The sequence below is a fragment of the Schistocerca cancellata genome, chromosome 7, assembly GCF_023864275.1.
Source record: "Schistocerca cancellata isolate TAMUIC-IGC-003103 chromosome 7, iqSchCanc2.1, whole genome shotgun sequence".
NCBI lineage: Eukaryota > Metazoa > Arthropoda > Insecta > Orthoptera > Acrididae > Schistocerca > Schistocerca cancellata.
In genome coordinates, this window is record NC_064632.1 from 606,418,544 (window position 1) to 606,439,074 (window position 20,531).

Consider the following 20,531-nt stretch of genomic DNA (forward strand, 5'->3'; position numbering starts at 1 on the left):
CAATAAAATATCATTTATCAATACTTACAAACTGTATTTTATTCGAATAAGACCACTGCACATTTAAATATAGTAGAAATAACTAAACGGGTGGGCTCTTACTATTATAGCCAAATGTGGGGTGGAGGGTCTGCTACGATGTCACAATGGAAGGCAGCAGAGGGCAAGATGGGATAGCATGCTTTCGAAGGCCAAAGAAGCAATCGGCTGTCAAAATTAATAATAAATGCCCAATTTTGCATGGAAACAACCGGTGACCGGTGAGACACCGTCCGCATCCAGCCGGCACGCTGCAATGCGTACGTACCCGACTCGGCCAATGCCGGTGCTCAGTGTGTGGCAAGTGACCCCGTCGGATAAGTCGTGCCTCGAACACCTGGAATTAGGGGCACACAAAGGCAGTCGGATACGTTGCTGTGGAAGTCAGCCCCGTGATAAATGACTACATCGTAGAGGCCTTCGGTGTGGGGGCACACGTGTTGTGTCAGTGGAAGACAGCTGCAGTGCTCGGGTTATAACTCACTGCCCTCTGGACACGAGTCTCGACTTGCTGCTGGAACGAACCCGGACGTTCTGCTGCACGTTTCACAAAGCCTGGTAGCTGGACTTAGTTCGAGAAGCTGGTACCGTGGGAGAGATCTGAACTTGTGACTGCTGCTGGCTGTTCTGTGTTGTCCCCTCCTCTGCTGTAGCTATCACCCCCTGGTGGAACTGCTGGGCTGTTTTTTTGTTAGTTTACGGATGCTCATTGATGAGGTTATCAGTACCCTTACACAAATTAAAAGAAATGAATATGGATAAAATGGCGAAAATTGTTGTCACACAGTGATGAGTAAATCTATAAAATGACACTTGCTTACTCACTCACACCTCACTCTATCACACACACCTTAATACAATGGAGAAAGGGTGAAAGGTGCTATACCTGGGATTATAACAGAAATAAAATGACAGAGGAGATAAAAGGTAGACACAGGGAAATGTGACTGGCTGACCACTTACAAAAAAAACATGGGTAAGCCAGTTACCTTGTTAACACATTAAGAGAAGCTCCCTAATATTTTAGGAAACAAATTGGACAAATCATGGGACATTGAAACTCTCACCACATTCATTTGAACATTACTTAAAATAGGGGGCAGATCTGTCAGAAAATCTCCCGTTGTGTGCTGGAGACTGTCAGTATCAAGCCCACAGCACAGACTCCTGTCCAAAGCTCCTTATTTGTCAATTATTTTGCGGTCGGTGGGGCTCTTCCTCTAATAGTGTTGGAACTTACAGTGAAGAGTTTGGAAGAGTAGGTTGCAAAGACTGGTTTTCCATTTTCTGCAGGGAATTTTGTGGGTTCATTTTAATTATTCTCATTGTATTTTCAATTCACCTGACCTGTGTCTATTGGATACAATTCATCCTTTTAAAGACTCTGTGATGCTGCTGGACAAAATTTTTCACTCCACACTGTCACGGGTAGCACACCTCGAGGACCTGAAGATGAAGACCCCCTAGTATCTTGAAGTGTGTTAGCCACATGTCCAAGGGAGCAGATAGGATGTTTACGTCACAGTTTTATAGGGCCTTTGTGTGATCTCAACTGGATTATGGGCACACGATGTAGGGTTAGCAAAGCCTTCTTACCTGAAAAGAATTGATGCTATACACAATGAAGGCATCAGGCTGGCCACATGTGCTTACGGGACCAGCCGCTTACCCAGTGTCTGTGCTGTGGGAAGTAAACTGCCACTTAACATCGGATGCCAACTGTTCGTGACACATCAGGCGTGTGCATTCCTCCTACTCCAAATTCACCAGGAAACCGTACCATTGTTTGTTCAGCTACGGAATACTTCTTTACCAATTTTCCATGGGCAACAAGGCCATTTGGCGTCTGTGTGAAGTGCGTGTCGGAGACCTCGGTGTGGGACGTACGCAGGACCCTGGTTACTGTAGAGACCTAGCATAATTTTAGATTTAGTGCAGTGCAGGAGAGCTTGGACTCCTTCTACTGTTTTTCAAACAATTTTTCCACCATTCTAAATGAGCACCAAAACTATATAGCTTTATTCACTGATAGATCTAAACGGGGGGACTCCATTGGTTGCTCCGCTGTCTTCTCAGTTTGTGTCCACATGATCTGGTTGCCTTCAGATTTCACTGTATTTGATTTTGAATTATTCCTGATCCTGAGCACGCTGGAGTAATGAGATGTGCCATGCCTGCTAAATCCCTCATCTGTTTCGACTCCCGAGTGCCCTTCAGTCTCTGCAATGTTTGTATCGAGCCAAGAAACTAGTCCAGGATATCCAGGACACCCTTCTCCACTTATAAAGGCTGAGGAAGGATGTGTCTTTTTGCTGGGTGGCAGGGAACATGGGTATTGTGGGTAGCAAAAGGGTAGATGAAGCAGTTGAGGACATATGTTGTGATCCTCAGTTAGTTCTGTGTGCCGTCCTCCAGCATGCTATCATGTTGCTGTTGATGTACAGAGGAAGATGAGTGGCTGGAAGTCACAGACAATAAGCTCCATTTAGTAAAGCCCATAATGCATCCAGAATGTTCCTCCTTCCAGCCATGCTGATGATACGAAGTTCTCCTTACTCATCTGTGCATTAGACACAGCCCTACGACACGTGGCTTCTTACTACAGTGAGAGGACCCTCTGATGTGTGGTGCTAGTGGTATACAGAGCACTGTGCGCCGCGTTTTACTCGTATTATATCGTTTTATTTTCCATCCAGCAGGCAGCAAGAGATTTTCTGACAGCTCTGCCACCCTATTTCAGATGAATGTAGTGAGAGTTCTGCAAAAAACTCCTGAATCCACACTGAGATTGGCCAAAGGGCTGCCTCATCTCTACTATCTGAACCAGATGATGGTTGACCGTGCACTCGAGGGTTATTCTGACACAGCTCGTTAAGACAATGCTCCAATAACTATTGGGACACACGAGGTCCTTTTCTGGTTTGAAGAGGAGGGTCAAAGTTGCCTCCCACCGTGAGTCAAGGAACTGGCATGTCAACCGTACCAAATTAAAACACCATAAAGAGGATCTCCTTGGACACTGTTTGCAAATATTGCAGCATGCTGTACCAGATTTGATTGTGATTGGGCACCATTTCATGAGTGTTAGACAGCACCAAATCTGTCTTCCACATGGAGAATGGGCTGTTGTAGCACTCAGAATTGTTGGATCTGAAGACCAACTTTCCACCCTCAACAATCGTATGGCAGCAGCACCACCCTAGATAATGGCTACCATTGGCAGTAGTCATTGCATTGCTCTGGCATCGCCTGAGCAATGTCTCTGGGCATTGTTTGGAGACACCCCTGTTTCAACAGTGCTGCTATAGGTAACCAACTGCCTTTACTGGAAATCCTTCTAATGGCTTCCCATAGTATTGCAGAACAAGTGGAATGGCTGATGAAGTCCAGGAATACTTGCCACGACCTCCTCATGATCTCCACGATAATACTTCAAGCCACGGCCCTTGCCGATCTGAAGTCTGCAAGATTTTCTGTCGTTTGGTGGCTGCAGAGCTGCACACCTGATCCAGATTACTGAAGGGCACTCAGCAAACCACCAAGGGACAGGTTGCCTCCTAAGATGACCTGAGTACTTTGGCATGGAGAAGTCAGCAGCATTGTGGATCAGCCGTGTGACGTGGTACACCCACTCCTGGGCTCTGTTGCAGCATTCAAATACACTCAGCTGGTGGAACAACATCCAGTTTGCTCCAGAAATTATCCATCATGGACGCATCCTTTCAGGGAGAGCTCCATCCTGTAGATGAATGCGGAGTGGGAAGTGGTCGCTGGGAAGAAGGTCATCAGTGACTTCCCACTGAAGTCCGCAAGGACTGGAGAGCAGAAAGAGAAATCGATAGCTGAGAATGACCCAGTTGCAACACAGAAATGAATATCAGTGCGTGTATTGTGGATGTACTGTTCGTGAGATGTCATGAGGCTCTCCAAAACTCAACCCCAAGGGCAAGTCAGTATCAAGCCCACAATGCATGATGCACGTTGAAGTCTCCCAGTACGAGAAATTGTCAGGGGAGTTGTTCTATAAGATCTGTTAAAGCTCAGAGTCTACTGCATCTTGCAGAGGTAAATATAGTGAGCAAACAGTGGTCCTCCAACACACATTAACTTCAACCCCAACTGCTTGCAGGTCAATAGCTAGGGGAAGAGCAGAAGAGTGGTGTGCATTATTGACAAACACAGTGGTTCATCCCCTGTTCCTTTCCCCAGTGCTTGTGATAGAGCATGTATCCACGTAGTACAGGTTCATCAGACACTTTAAAATGTGTTTCCTGCTAACACAAGTATAAGGGGTGATCCTGTGCTAAGCCTTTCGGCTCCTCCACATGTTTTTGAAACCATTAATGTTCCACTGTAGTATGGGAGCCATTATCAAGGGGCTGCACATTCACTCTGTCTTTCCACTGGGGACGGGAGCCTGCAGTGGGTGGAGGCTCTATCTAGAGGTGAGACGAGTGACCTAAGCTGACATCAAGGTCGATCGGCTCTGAGGACTAGTCACAAAGATGTCAGAGAGAGTGACGTTGATTTCATCAGATTGCTGACATCCGGTCTCCATCAGCAGCTGATTCTCTGCCTTTGATATTGATCTTTTTGGCTGTGGAGGCTGTGGAGCTACAACCACAGATATGGTAGTTGCAGCACTTTTGGAGGATCAGGTAGCTCTGCAACATTGGCTACCATGTCATTTTCTGATGTTCTTGGAGAAGGTATAGGTTTCAAAGTAACTGCAACAGCACTAAAGTGTTAACAAATGTAGGTACAAGTGGTGGCATTTGCAACCTCCAATTGCAAAGCAGCATTGGCATTCTGGAGTGGCTCTTTAACAACAGTATCACAAAAGGTAGGGAATTTGGAGGGCTGCATGACCCTCACCATAAAGCATGCGCTTCATTGTTTTAATTTTCCTTTCTTCAAGGAGGACACTGCAGTTCCTACTCCAGAAAGGGTGTTCCTCAGAGCAATTAACACACGTTGGAGGAGATAAACAACAGAGTGGCCTAACCACATTTGTCACAAGTGGCTTTTCTCTTACACCCAAAACAGTGCATTGACTGGGAAAATAAGGCTGCATTATTAGGGTAAGAGAACCTGCCTTGATGTGCTCTGGAAGTTTCATGCTGTTGAAAGTCAGTATAAACGAGTCTGATTTCACTCATCATCATCAACACTTTTCATTATGTTTTGTACTTCAACAATGCCTTCTTGTGTTCACTCACCTTTTAGTTCTCTGGTAATGTCAACCAAATCCCTGCAAATTGCAGCACCTTAGCTGTAGTTCAGTTTGGTGTGCAGTTCAGTTTGTATAGCATATTCCCGTATGCATCTAGCTTTTTGGAGGTTAGTTGCTTGGTGGGGGAAGTTTTCTCTTAACAGTGTCGTATTACACAAGCGCTTGACTGATTTTAAAGAGCCACAGATTCCCTCTAAATCCTTTTGGATATATAAAGGAAAAACTTTCTCAAAACTGCTCTCTTTACATTTGACTATTAAAAACACATTCTGGCCAGCAGCATGTGTTCTGTTAATATAAATGGCCACACTGAATAATTCCTGAATCAGGAGGACTGGCTATATGAGCCCCGCTTGTTTGATTGGGTATTAGTACCTATTAGCGCCCCACCCTTTCCACTGGGAGGAGGAGGAGAGAATGTTGAGGGCTCCACCTTGATACCACGTGCAACTAGGGAAATAGGTACTCTGTTCCATTTGCAAATAGATGGAGGGGAAAAGTGACTATCTATATGCCTCCATATGGGCCCTAATCTCTTGTATCTTATCTTCGTTGTCCTTACGCACAATGTGTGTTGGTGGCAGTGGAATCATTCACCAGTCAGCTTCAAATGACGGTTCTCTAAAGTTCCCCAATGGTGTTCCTTGAAAAGAAAATCACCTTTCCTCCAGGTATTCCGATTTGAGTTACGGAAGCATCTCTGTAACACTAGTGTGATATTTGAAACTACTGTTAACAAATCTAGCAGCCTGCCTCTGACTTGGTTCAACGTCCTCCTTTGATCTGACCAGATACAGATCCCAAACACTTTGAGCATATCCAAGAATAGGTCTCACCAACATCTGATGGACCACACTTTCATAAAATTCTCCCAATAAACTGAAGTCAACCGTTTGCTTTCCCTACCACAGTCCTCAAATGCTTGTTCCATTTCCTATTGATTTCAAAAATTATGCCCAGATATTTAAATGACATGAGTGTGTCAAGCAGTACACTACTAATGCTGTATCCGAATATTATGGCTTTGTTTTTCCTACTCATCCACATTAACTTACATTGTCCCACATTTAGAACTAGTTTCCATTCATCACGCAAGATAGAAATTTCATATACGTTATCTTGTATCTTGCTACAGTCTCAACTTTAAAAACTTACAGTACACCACAGTATCATCAGCAAACAACTGTATTTGCTGACCACTGTGTCTGCCAAATCATTTATGTATATAGAGATCAACAGCATAGCTATCACAGTTCCCTGGAATGCTCCTGACATCATCCTTGTCTCTGATAAACTGTCTACTGTGAAGGAGAACATGTTGTTGTTGTGGTATTCAGTCCTGAGACTGGTTTGATGCAACTCTCCATGCTACTCTATCCTGTGCAAGCTTCTTCATCTCCCAGTACCTACTGCAGCCTACATCCTTCTGAATCTGCTTAGTGTATTCATCTCTTGGTCTCCCTCTACGATTTTTACCCTCCACACTGCCCTCCAATGCTAAATTTGTGATCCCCTGATGCCTCAGAACATGTCCTACCAACCGGTTCCTTCTTCTTGTCAAGTTGTGCCACAAACTCCTCTTCTCCCCAATTCTATTCAATACCTCCTCATTAGTTATGTGATCTACCCATCTAATCTTCGGCATTGTTCTGTAGCACCACATTTCGAAAGCTTCTATTCTCTTTTTGTCAAGGAGAACATACCGGATTCTATTACATATAAAATGTCTGTTAACTTATTCCATATGCTCATACCTTCATTAATCACCTGCAATGCGGCACCAGGTCAAATGCTTTCTGGAAATGTAGAAATATGAAATTTGCTTGTTGCCTTACATCCATAATTCACAGTACATCATTTTGCAAGTGTGATGCTTTCTAAAACTGTGATGATTTGTGGGCATAACCTTCTCAGTCTCAAGAAAATTTATTATATTCAAACTAAGAATATGTTCAATCATTCTCCAGGAAACTAAAGTTAGGGATATTAGTCTGTAATTTTACAGATCCGTTCTTTTAGGCTTCTTACATACAGAAGTCACCTGTGCTATTCACCATTCACTTCGGACTTCATGCTGGGTGAAAGAGTTACAATTAATCCAAGCTAGGTAAGGTGTCAATGCCTTTGAGTACTCTTTGTAAAACCAAATTGGGATTCCATCCAGTCCTAGTGACTTATCTGCTTTCAAATCTTTCAGTTTTTTCTCTATGTCAGGAATGCTTATTACTATGTTGTCTATACAGGAGTGTGTCCAATGGACAAATGGCGGTATGTTTGTATGATTCTCCTGCGTGAATGGTTTCTTAAATGCAAAATTCAAATCTTCGGCCTTCATTTTGCTATCTTCAACTGCCACACAATTAGTGAATAAGGGATTGATGGGTACCTTAGACCCCCTTAGCGAATTTATATAGAACCTGAATTTTCTCTGGTTCTCTTCCAGATCTTTCGCTAAGGAGTGACAGTGGTAGTAGTTGTATGCTTCACACACAGATTTTTTTCACAGACATGCGAATCTCTACTAACCTTTGCTTGTCATAATGTGTGCTTGCTCTTTTGAACAGCTTCCTGAGCATCACAAAAATTTTGTTATTAAACCATGGTGGCTCTTTCCCATCCTTTATGCATTTGCTAGGCACATAACTGTCCAGACCATGATTTACAATCTGCTTAAACTTTGCCCATAATTCCTCTACATCCATCTGACTGGAGCTAAGTGATGCCAATTCACTGTCTAAGTGAGATGCTAATAACTGATTATCTGCTCTGTCTATCAGAAAAACGGGTCTAGTGAAGCAGGGGATACAACCCGTTGGCTTTGACCAATGACGTCATACATTAGTCATAGATAGTAATGTCTTCATTTCAAGGCATAGATAATAAAACAGTTCTGTGTTCCAGATAAGCACTATCATTGTACATTAAAATAATTATTCGTAATGATATTGAGGTAATTTGGAGTATTAATTTGTTATTGTAGAACAATTTTTAGTGTCTTATTTTCGTTTATAGGAATAGATTTGTCTGTTTGTGGGTATGTAATTTTCGTTACTGTCTGTCTAGGCAAGCTTTGGTTATTCCTCGATATTTCCGTGTGGTAAGTTCACTTTTCCATTTGCTTCTTTCACTGTATTTCGCTATTTTGACATATTTCACTGTTTTATTCCACCATTATGTGTATTTTTGTGTTGTGAAGTACATAATACAAATTTCTCAGCTGTCTATCTTCTTTCGTTTCCCAGCACTAGTATCAGTACGACATTTTCGAATGTGTACTTGCTATATTACAGGCGAAACCCCTGACACAACTAAAATTTGTATCCTGTCCTTCACTTCGCCTTTACACTGACACTATATATGTCAATTGGCGAGCAAGATACAAATGTTGCGTATAGCTATATAGCTCAAGTAACGAATGGGATACTATTAGCGTCCAAGGCAAGAAAAAAACTCTACCCCTTAGTGAAATACGGGGTTCAAATTGTGCATGTGTCGTCTTCTCATCTCTGTATAGTTCAATTGAGGTACAGGTTGCAAATGAAACTTATGTCTATTTCCAAATTTTCGTTACCAGTGTAAATATATAGAGGTCAACGGAAGTCTGGTATACATATATTACATACGTTGGTCCTCCTGTCATCAGTAGTACTGATATGTACGTAAGAAAAGACTGTTAGTAATAGCGGATGCGAAATAAACAACACATCTACAATTTGTACCCCGTGTTCAACTTAGGGTTTACTGAAGCAGAGAATACATCGTTCAAGTGAAGAACAGGACAGTAATGTTAGTGAAAACAAAGAAATCGACTTATGGCAAACTCGTATTCCGTACTATACTTAAGCAACACACTTCGAATTTGCTTTTAATTTGTATCCAGTGTTTCATTTACGGTTTAGTGAAACAGGGGATACATAGTTCAAGTGAACAACAGGACAGCAGTGCTAGTTGAAACTAAGAAATTGACGTACGCTGAACTTGTATCCCGTACTGCACTTAAGCAGTACAGTTCGAAAGAGTTTCGAGATACAACTGGCATGCATGTAACGTGATGTATTCTTTGCTAGTAATATATTTCATTCATTTCTTTCCATTGTATTTTGCGGAGAAATATTAAGATACAAACACGCGATATCAGTAATTTGAAAATACTACTGGCCCTTATATATGTGAAGTACAGTTTTTCTCTCTTGCATTCCTTTGTTTCTGACCATTATTCTAAAACAATACCTACTTCTGCCAGTATCTCGTCTCCTACCTTCCAAACTTTACAGAAGCTCTCCTGCGAACCTTGCAGAACTAACACTCCTGAAAGAAAGGATATAGCGGAGACACGGCTTAGCCACAGCCTGGGGGATGTTTCTAATTCACTATCACATCGGAAACAGTGGGCCTAGGGATGTTTAGGAGTGTGGAAATCTCGCGTACAGACGTATGATACAGGTGACCCAGTAGGGGAATGAACTGTTTACCATACCCGCGTAGACGCCGGTAAACTGGCGCCAATGGGGGCGACTCAAGGATGTTTCCAGAATGAGATTTTCACTCTGCAGACTTTACGAGATACTGGCAGAAGTAGGGCTGTGAGTACCGGGCGTGAGTCGTGCTTCGGTAGCTCAGATGGTAGAGCACTTGCCCACGAAAGGCAAAGGTCCCGAGTTCGAGTCTCGGTCGGGCACACAGTTTTAATCTGTCAGGAAGTTTCATATCAGCGCACACTCCGCTGCAGAGTGAAAATCTCATTCTGGAAACATCCCCCAGGCTGTGGCTAAGCCGTGTCTCCGCTATATCCTTTCTTTCAGGAGTGTTAGTTCTGCAAGGTTCGCAGGAGAGCTTCTGTAATGTTTGGAAGGTAGGAGACGAGATACTGGCAGAAGTAGGGCTGTGAGTACCGGGCGTGAGTCATGCTTCGGTAGCTCAGATGGTAGAGCACTTGCCCGCGAAAGGCAAAGGTCCCGAGTTCGAGTCTCAGTCGGGCACACAGTTTTAATCTGTCAGGAAGTTTCATATCAGCGCACACTCCGCTGCAGAGTGAAAATCTCATTCTGGATTGTTCTTGTCAAACATGTAAAAATGTAACTATTAATTTTTGCTTTCTGTGAGCTGAATCAGTACTCCCAATAAAGCAACAAATTGTGTTATGGTCATTGAGAGGACACTGCAATATCCCTTTCTAAAAAATTATTTTTTGTATACAGTTTTTGTGACCAAAGAGTCAATGTGTTAATATTTGTATGAATAAACAAAGGTGTGGAATTCATTTTTTTAGGGCAGCAAGAAGATGCCTAGCTGTTTGCTGTTTGCTTTTCTCTTTTGCCTTCTCACTTTCATCTCTTCTGTAGCTCTGTATGGTTCATAATATATTAAACTAAATTTCAGTCAAAATGTATTCAAATACTTTCTTGCCATATCAGTTCATATATTTATGCTAACTATAAACGTCTTATCATTTTCATTTTTCAACCTTTTGTGGGAGAGGTGCAACATATCGACATGGCACTAATCCACCACTCGTGTAACTTTGTTACAAAACTTTCTGTGTCTATTTTTTGCTTATTGAACAACCTGAGTCTGCAGTCATTTGGAAAAGAAGTATGAGAACTTTAATTATATGGCATAGAGCCAGGTCACAATATGTAATTACATTTCAGAGTTCCATTGGTCTTCATCTTTAATTGAACTGCTACCATCACAAATTTAGAGCAATTACATCAGATATTCACTAACAGCTTCATCAATTTATTAGTGAGCAGAGATGTGAACCAACTCACAACCCTCATATAAATAACAGGTTATCTAAACTGCTCTTCTAATCTCAGGTGAACATCAACATTTATTCATTGCTGTAGTTTAATCATTTGTCTAATTTTCAGAAAAAAACAATATTATAAAATAAGATAAAAGTCAACGTACAGACACTGTAAAAATATTTTGCTAGATATTTACAACTGGAAACACTGAGATATAGGCTTCCTAACAATTTTTCCCACTGGGTATCAATCAAATATCTTCATTAAAAAAAGGTTACATACAATCACATTACCCTAAAAATAAAAAATGATAACACCTAGTACACTTAAAGTGATTTCTGATGTGCGTAACAGTCCTAAAACATAATGACTTTCATACACTTTTTTACTTTGTATTTTGTACCTGTTCTTAATAATTTAGATAAAGAGATAAACTGATATACGCATTGCCAATAATAATGAATAAATATAAAGTAAGGTTCATTACACAGCAAAATATTATTTAATTTCAAGGTACATATGCATTAACATCAAGACCATTGTAAACCATCTGTTCATCAATCCAGTTTCTTAATCCAGCGACATTTGCATAAATTCCAGGTGTACCATCCTCACCACACCCTATACCCCAAGCCACAATTCCAGCCTGCTCATATGTGGCCGGGTCATTAGGTCGCGGACAAACAAGAGGACTGCCTCCATCACCCTGAAAAAATGGACATGCCGTTTTTAACTCTTAATGTAATAAAACTTACAGGAAGAATGGTCAGAAATCTACAACTTTATTCATTTTCAACAATCTTTAATGCTTCAGAGTTAACATCTTTATTTAGGACTTAAGTTGAATCACCAGATGATGAGGAGAAAAAGCTACTAAGATATGCAAGACATAAAATAAACTACATACTGCAAAACAAGTGGAAGAATTATGACGGGTACTCATGTACTTTAGGTAGTAAGGGTGGAGAGGATCCACTAAATGTGAAACAAATGGCAATTCTACAAGTGTGAATTGCATGGAAACATGGTACAAACAAATTAAATGATAGACATATTTTTAAAAAAATGTAATTTGCGTCGATAATAAAGTACAACAGGTAAGGACGGTAGGCAGGAAAAAATGAGAAACGCAAATCCTAAATGCTCAACTAGATGAAGGGAGATATTTGAGTAATGAATACACAGTGACAACTGAAAACTGGTGCCAAGTCAGGACTCAAATCTGGACATTTCCTGCTTATCATTCATTTTTAACTGTGAGGCTATCGGTGAATACATCCAGAGTTAAATCAATTTTTTGTATCACTGATGTTTCCTTTTATGATTTGCAGACACTACTGAAAATGGTCTCCTGCATATTATGTGAGACTAGAACCGCTGTGGTCAGTGGAGGATTATAGTTTACCCACCCACAAGAGATATACCAAGTGTCCCTCCTAAGAGTTGTCAGATGCATTTCCTCTCATGTTTTGGCAAATATTTACAATTTTATTTTTGCAGTGTGTATCTGGAGTCAGTACAAACAAATACTGCTCATCACATGTTTTATCTGATGCCTATTGTCAACAGAAAGCATCAGTTTGTTTCTCTTTAGCAACAAAACGAACTTTAAAGGTGGAATGTCGTGTGTCCACTCGATAGAGTGATCCCAAATTAAACTAGTGCAATATATGTTTTATCGACAAGTATTAAAAGAGACAGCAAAGCACGACAAATAACTAGTACTCCGGTAGCGACAGCATAGCCTCCGATTGCACCAACTGCTACCGTGTAGCAGTGCTGCCGAGTCACTGTCGGAGTGCTGGCTATACTGTGTGTTTTACTGTATCTTTTAATACTTATGGATGTGACAAATATAACTAAAGCACTAGATTAATATGGGACCACTCTACTGAAAGGGGATGTAAAACACCACTTTAAAAATCATTGTGGTCGTAATGGGAAACAAACTGACACTTTCCATTGACTCTGGGCATCAGATGAAAGATGTGATGAGCAGTATTTGTTTGGCCTGACTCCAGCTACACATTGCAAAAAAAGATCTGCTAATATCTGCCAAAATACTAGAGAAAATGCTCATAGGAGAGACCCCATGTATACGAAAAATTAAATGCACTGAAATGAAGTGTATGGATCAACGAGCTGAAATCAGTTAAGGTCCAGTGACCTACAATTACATCAGTGAGAGCCAGTAAGAAACGTTTAACCTGGAAATGCTTATCCTCTGGCTATAGTATATGGAAATGATATGTGGAAACATCTGTGACAATTTAAATTTGTAGGAGGCATGGGAAGGTGCCAAGATATGAAGTGATACAAAGCTGTATCACTTTTCAACATAATCTCCCCCACGCTTAATGCAAGTCCTTCAGCACTTACAAAGTGCATAAATTCCTTTAGAAAAAAATTCTTTCTGTAGTCCGCACAACCACTCGTGCACCGCGTGGCGTACCTCTTCATCAGAACGGAACTTCTTTCCTCCCATTGCGTCTTTGAGTGGTCTAAACATATGGAAATGACTTGGAGCAAGGTCTGGTGAGTATGGTGGGTGAGGAAGACACTCAAAATGCAGGTCTGTGATTGTTGCAACTGTTGTACGGGCAGTGTGGGGCCTTGCATTGTCATGTTGCAAAAGGACACCTGCTGACAGCCTCGATTTAATTTTAGGCCGCAGATGAATTTTTAGGAGATCTGTGTATGATGCACATGTGATATTGGTCCCTCTAGGCATGTAATGCTCCAAAATGACATCTTTTTCATCCCAAAAGAGTGTCAGCACAACCTTCCCTGCTGATGGTTCTGTTCGAAACTTCTTTGGTTTTGGTGATGAGGAATGGTGCCGTTCCTTGCTCACACTCTTCATTTCCGGTTGGTGGAAGTGAACCCAGGTTTCGTCCCCAATAAAGATTCTTGCAAGGAAGCAATCTCCTTCTCATTCAAAGTGCCAAAGAAGTTCTTCACAAGCTTTGACACGTCGTCCTCTCATTTCAGGAGTCGGCTGCCGTGGCACCCGTCTTGCAGACATGTTGTGAAACTGGAGCACATCGTGCACAATGTGGTGTGCTTACCCGTGACTAATCTGTAAACGTGCTGCAATGCAAGTGTCACTTGGCAGTTTTCCTTCACTATGGCTTCAACTGCTGCAATGTTCTGTGGAGTCACAACTTGTTGTGCCTGACCTGCACGAGGAGCATCTTCCACTGAAGTCACACCACTTGCGAACTTCCTACTCCATTTGTAGACTTGCTGCTGTGGCAAACATGCATCACCATACTGAACCTTCATTCATCGATGAATTTCAATAGGTTTCACACCTTCACTACACAAAAACCGAATAACAGAACGCTGTTCTTCCTTGGTGCAAGTCGCAAGTGGGGCGGCCATCTTTATACTCATACTGTGACGGTATGTGTGCATCTGCACTACGCTGCCACCTACAGGCCATTCTGCACGCTGTTTGTAGCACGCTTACCAACTTACAGGATAACGGCGCGAAATTTCTATTTGTTATTACTAATTTAAGGTTTTCATTTGACTCACCCTCGTATTATACTGTTTGAGATGACTGCCCTTGAGAAGTAGGAATTCTGGTTTGTGACCCAATCTAGTAAAAATATTCAATTGACACAATATATTCATTAGACTGTAGATTTACCACATCTCACTGGTTTACAATTATATCATCTCATTTCACTGCATCTTCATTGTCCGCCTCGATAGCTGAATAGTCACCATGACAGAATGCCATGCAAAAGGGCCAGGGTTTGATTACTGGCTGGGTCAGAGATTTTCTCTGCTCAAGAACTGGGTGTTGTATTATCTTCATCATCATATCATTGCCATCGACAGGCAAGTCGACGAAGTGGCGTCAACTAAAAAGACTTGCACCAGGCAACTGGTCTACCCGAAGGGAGGCCCTAGCCACATGGCATCATTATTATTATCTTCTTACCTTTCTCAGACCTAAGGTCTGGTTAAAAATGGAAAGTGACGCGGACCTCTATCAAGTGTGACTTCCTTTTAACTGTATGGAATATGTTACATTGCATTTAGGAACTTTCGGGTAATTGAACACGTATCAATAATTACAGATTTCTGTAGTTGTATATATACATTTGGATGTAGCTGTATTGCGTTGATGTACTGGTGGATATTGTGTGGTATGACTCCTGTAGTTGATAGTATAATCGGTATAATGTCAACTTTATCCTGATGCCACATGTCCTTGACTTCCTCAGCCAGTTGCATGTATTTTTCAATTTTTTCTCCTGTTTTATTCTGTATATTTGTTGTATTGGGTATGGATATTTCGATTAGTTGTGTTAATTTCATCTTTTTATTGGTGAGTATGATGTCAGGTTTGTTATGTGGTGTTGTTTTATCTGTTATAATGGTTCTGTTCCAGTATAATTTGTATTCATCATTCTCCAGTACATTTTGTGGTGCATACTTGTATGTGGGAATGTGTTGTTTTATTAGTTTATATTGTATGACAAGTTGTTGATGTATTATTTTTGCTACATTATCATGCCTTCTGGGGTATTCTGTGTTTGCTAGTATTGTACATCCGCTTGTGATGTGATCTACTGTTTCTATTTGTTGTTTGCAAAGTCTGCATTTATCTGTTGTGGTTTTGGGATCTTTAATAATATGCTTCCTGTAATATCTGGTGTTTATTGTTTGATCCTGTATAGCAATCATGAATCCTTCCATCTCACTGTATATATTGCCTTTTCTTAGCCATGTGTTGGATGCGTCTTGATCGATGTGTGGCTGTATTAGATGATACGGGTGCTTGCTATGTAGTGTTTTCTTTTTCCAATTTACTTTCTTCGTATCTGTTGATGTTATGTGATCTAAAGGGTTGTAGAACTGGTTATGAAATTGCAATGGTGTAGCCGATGTATTTATATGAGTGATAGCTTTGTGTATTTTGCTAGTTTCTGCTCGTTCTAGAAAGAATTTCCTTAAATTGTCTACCTGTCCATAATGTAGGTTTTTTATGTCGATAAATCCCCTTCCTCCTTCCTTTCTGCTTAATGTGAATCTTTCTGTTGCTGAATGTATGTGATGTATTCTATATTTGTGGCATTGTGATCATGTAAGTGTATTGAGTGCTTCTAGGTCTGTGTTACTCCATTTCACTACTCCAAATGAGTAGGTCAATATTGGTATAGCATAAGGATTTATAGCTTTTGTCTTGTTTCTTGCTATCAATTCTGTTTTCAGTATTTTTGTTAGTCTTTGTCTATATTTTTCTTTTAGTTCTTCTTTAATGTTTGTATTATCTATTCCTATTTTTAGTCTGTGTCCTAGATATTTATAGGCATCTGTTTTTTCCATCGCTTCTATGCAGTCGCTGTGGTTATCCAATATGTAATCTTCTTGTTTAGTGTATTTCCCCTTGACTATGCTATTTTTCTTACATTTGTCTGTCATAAAAGCCATATTTATATCATTGCTGAATACTTCTGTTATCTTTAGTAATTGGTTGAGTTGTTGATTTGTTGCTGCCAATAGTTTTAGATCGTCCATGTATAGCAAATGTGTGATTTTGTGTGGATATGTTCCAGTAATATTATATCCATAATTTGTATTATTTAGCATGTTGGATAGTGGGTTCAGAGCAAGACAGAACCAGAAAGGACTTAATGAGTCTCCTTGGTATATTCCATGCTTAATCTGTATTGGCTGTGATGTGATATTATTTGAATTTGTTTGGATATTAAGTGTGGTTTTCCAATTTTTCATTACTATGTTTAGGAACTGTATCAATTTAGGATCTACTTTGTATATTTCCAATATCTGTAGCAACCATGAGTGGGGTACACTATCAAAAGCTTTATGGTAATCAATGCATGCATAGTGCAGCGACCTTTGTTTAGTTTTAGCTTGGTATGTCACCTCTGTATCTATTATCAGTTGCTCTTTACATCCTCGTGCTCCTTTGCAGCAGCCTTTTTGTTCTTCATTTATAATTTTGTTCTGTGCTGTATGTGTCATTAATTTCTGTGTAATTATTATTATTATTTATGAATTCATTCATTTATTTTGTATAGGCCATCTTTGGACCACATTATTTCAACTGCTTTGCTTTACGTGTTCTGATGTTTGCCCAGTGCTCTCACATTCATTCTCGGTGTTGCTGCTTCCTCTCCTAGGTCAAAGCCTTTCCTGTTTTTGGTCCTGGCTTTTCTTGGAAACCCTGCCATGCCATAAGTTTCTCCTTGAGTGGGACATGCTCCAATATGTCATCATGGGTGATCCCCACTACTTTAAGGCTTTTCTCCACCTCTGTGAACCAGACCCATTTTGTTTCCTTCTCCTGAAAGTAGGTGATCTTATGATTGGTGATTGTTCCAGGACTCATTTGGGTCATATGACCATAAAACATAATCCTCCTTTTCCAGATGGTATCGATTATCTTCTCTATACAGTTCATGATTATGACGTCTTCTATATTCCCCATTCTCCTTGATGGGACCTAAGATCTTTCTCAAAATGTTCCTTTCCTTGGCCTCCAGTTTTTCAATTAGGCCTTTTTTGTTCATTACTAGGCATTCAGAAGCGTACAAGATGTCCGGATGGATAACACTGCAGCAATGCCTTAACTTTGCATTTAATAATACCGATCTTCTGTTGTAGATGTTTTTGGTTAAATATAATGCCATTTCCATTTTGTTCATGCCTGATATGAAGGCTTCTTTCTCTGATAAAGTGGCTGTTACCCATTCTCTGAGATATTTAAACTTTTCAACTCACTCAATTTTGTCTTGACCCACTACAAGCTCCCTTGGTGGTGAATTTACGTTCATTATAAACTCGGTTTTATCAAATGAAATTTGGAGGCCAGTCTTCTGTGCTTGTATGTTAAGCTCATTAATCTGTCTCTCAGCTGTTTCCATGGAATCTGAAAAAAATTGCAAGATCATCTGCAAAAGCAAGACAGTTGAGTTCAAGATTTTATTTCTTGTAACCCTTCCTGACACCATTTTTAATTCCTTGGTTTTCCATTTCTTTGCACCACTCACGGATCACCTTCTCGAGGGCACAGTTGAAGAGCAGAGCTGAGAGCCCATTTCCTTGCCTCAGTCTAGTCTTTATTTCAAAAGCTACTAATGTTTCTCCTCTAAATATCACTTTTGAGGTCGTGTTGGTTAGTGTTTGTTGGATTATTGCTTTGGTCTTCTTGTCTAGGCCAAGTTGTTCTAGAATTCTGAATTGAGGTTCATTATGTGTTCAACACACGGTCGCCCCTTCCTGAAACCACCTTGATACTCTCCCAGCTGTGGGTCTAGCTGTTTTCTGTCCTCTGTCCTAGTTTGCACAGCTTTTGACAGAATCTTATAGGTTGTTGATATGAGAGAGATACCACAATAGTTATTTACATCTGTTCTGTCACCTTTCTTATGAAGAGGAAGAATTAGAGTGGAATTCCAGCCATGTGGGAGTCTTTCAGTTTCCCAAATCTGGCTGATAATTTCTGTTAGTTTATCTACTGCTTTATCCCTTCATACTTTCAAAGCTCAGAAGTTGTAGAATCTTCCCCTGGTGCCTTGTTGTTTTTAAGAAAGTGAATAATTAGCTCAATTTCCTCTTGCATGGGTGGTGATGAATTTGGGTGTACTTCAACGTAGTCAGTAAAGGGAAATGTGGAGACTGGAGGTTCACAATTCAGAAGAGCTGTAAAGTAATTTGCTAATATCTGGCAGTTGTCTTTATCATTGTAAGCTAGCCCCCCCCCCCCCCCCCCCCCACACACACACACACAACAGAAGAGTGGGACATCTCCACAGGTCACCACATGCTCTTCACTCTTCACGATGTTCAGCTCGGGTAGCACAGAACCACAAATCACCACTGAACACACTGCAAGACCGTTTGCCAGCAATCCACGCTTCCTGGTCATGGCGGAATTCCAGAGACGAGCTGTGTGTGTTATGCTGTTAATGGTAGCCTACATATGGGACAGCAGTTCCCTCATATTGGCTGCTGTTTGTCACTGGCCAATAGTGCAGGGCCACACAGAAGGTTGCAAGATGTCCATTACTTGGTCTCATATAGCAGGCACAGATGTGAAGGGGTTAAGATGTACTCAGTGCGCAATATGGGAATCATCCCTTGCTATGGTCAGATGGAACCCTGACAATGAGTATGCCTTGCCTCACCTTCCCATGAGGCCCAACACTGGCTCACAAATTTAGATATTCCACACATTTTGAGCAGGTGATCAAATGTAGACCCGCAAAGAGGTCCCTTTACAACTCTGTCAAGTGCTGATAAGTATACAGCACTTCCATGTCCTTCACAGTGATCACTCAACATCTGATACTGTTCATGCTCATAGATACACTACTAGGCCTGGTAACAACTCTTAATACGAAAAAACACTTGCGGAATCTGTTGGATGTCCTACCTGTCACACAGAATTGCAAGTCTAATCATCTGCATAACCACCAATAATGTGTATGTGTATGACGTTACACTGACATCAGCCATGTTCTGGGTATTCTTCACTGTTCTACATCTACACCTACATCCCACAAACCACTGCAACATGCACGGCACAGGATACATCCCACTATACCAGCTATTGTGGTTTCAATCACTGAGTGCGAGAAGAATGACTGTTTAAATGGTTCTGTGTGTGCCATAATTATGATCCCTATGTAAGCTGTAGGTTGTGTATCCCTAGAATAATCGTTTAAAGATGGCTCTTGAAATGCTGTAAGTAGGCTGTCTTCAAGAGTCAACCAGTTTAGTTTCTTCAGCATCTCTGCAACACTCTCCCACTTGTCAATCAAACCTTTGACCATTCCTGCTGCTTTCCTCTGTATACATTCAATATCTCCTGTTAGTACTATTTCATATGAGTCGCACACACTTGGGTAATATTCTAGAATGGGTCACATGAGTGATTTATAAACAATCTCATTTATAGACAGATTGTATTTCCCCAGCATTCTACCAATGAACTGAAGTCTACCACCTGCTTTACCCACAACTGAGCCTTAGTAATAGTTCCATTTCACATTCCTTCAACATGTTATACCCAGGTATTTGTAGGAGTTGGCCTATTCCTACAGTGTCTTATTGATACACAGGATTACTAAGTTTTTTCATTTTGAAAAGTGCACAATTTTCCATTTCTGAACATTCAAAGCAAGCTGCCAATCTGTGCTCAACTTTGAAATCTTATCAAGCTCAGACTGAATACTTCTGTAGCTCCTTTCAAACAGTATGTCACTGTAGATAACTGTGCCATCTGCAGAAAGCCTGATTTTGTTATTAATATTGCCTGCAAGGTCATTAATACACACACCAAAAAGTCTTGCATCACCTCGGTTCTCAGAACTCCTGAAGACAGATGTTGGCTGTGGATATTGTATCACAGACACAGTCCCTTTAACTGTTCAGAAATGTCACTAAACCCACCCAAAGATGTAAACAATCGTGCACGAACAGCACCTATTAGATGGAGGGGGTCCGACAGCCGATCACTTCCAGTC

At 40.9% G+C, this 20,531-nt stretch overlaps 1 protein-coding gene across 1 annotated transcript in view; it reads right to left on the bottom strand.

Moving 5' to 3' along the window:
- Positions 1-10,925: 10,925 nt before the first annotated feature.
- LOC126092193 (phenoloxidase-activating factor 2) overlaps positions 10,926-20,531 on the bottom strand; it is a 249,816-nt gene continuing 240,210 nt past the window's right edge. Inside the window, exon 7 of the mRNA XM_049907676.1 lies at positions 10,926-11,728. Within this exon, the coding sequence (XP_049763633.1) occupies positions 11,531-11,728 (198 nt within the window). The 3' untranslated portion in view covers positions 10,926-11,530. The remainder of the gene's footprint in view (positions 11,729-20,531) is intronic.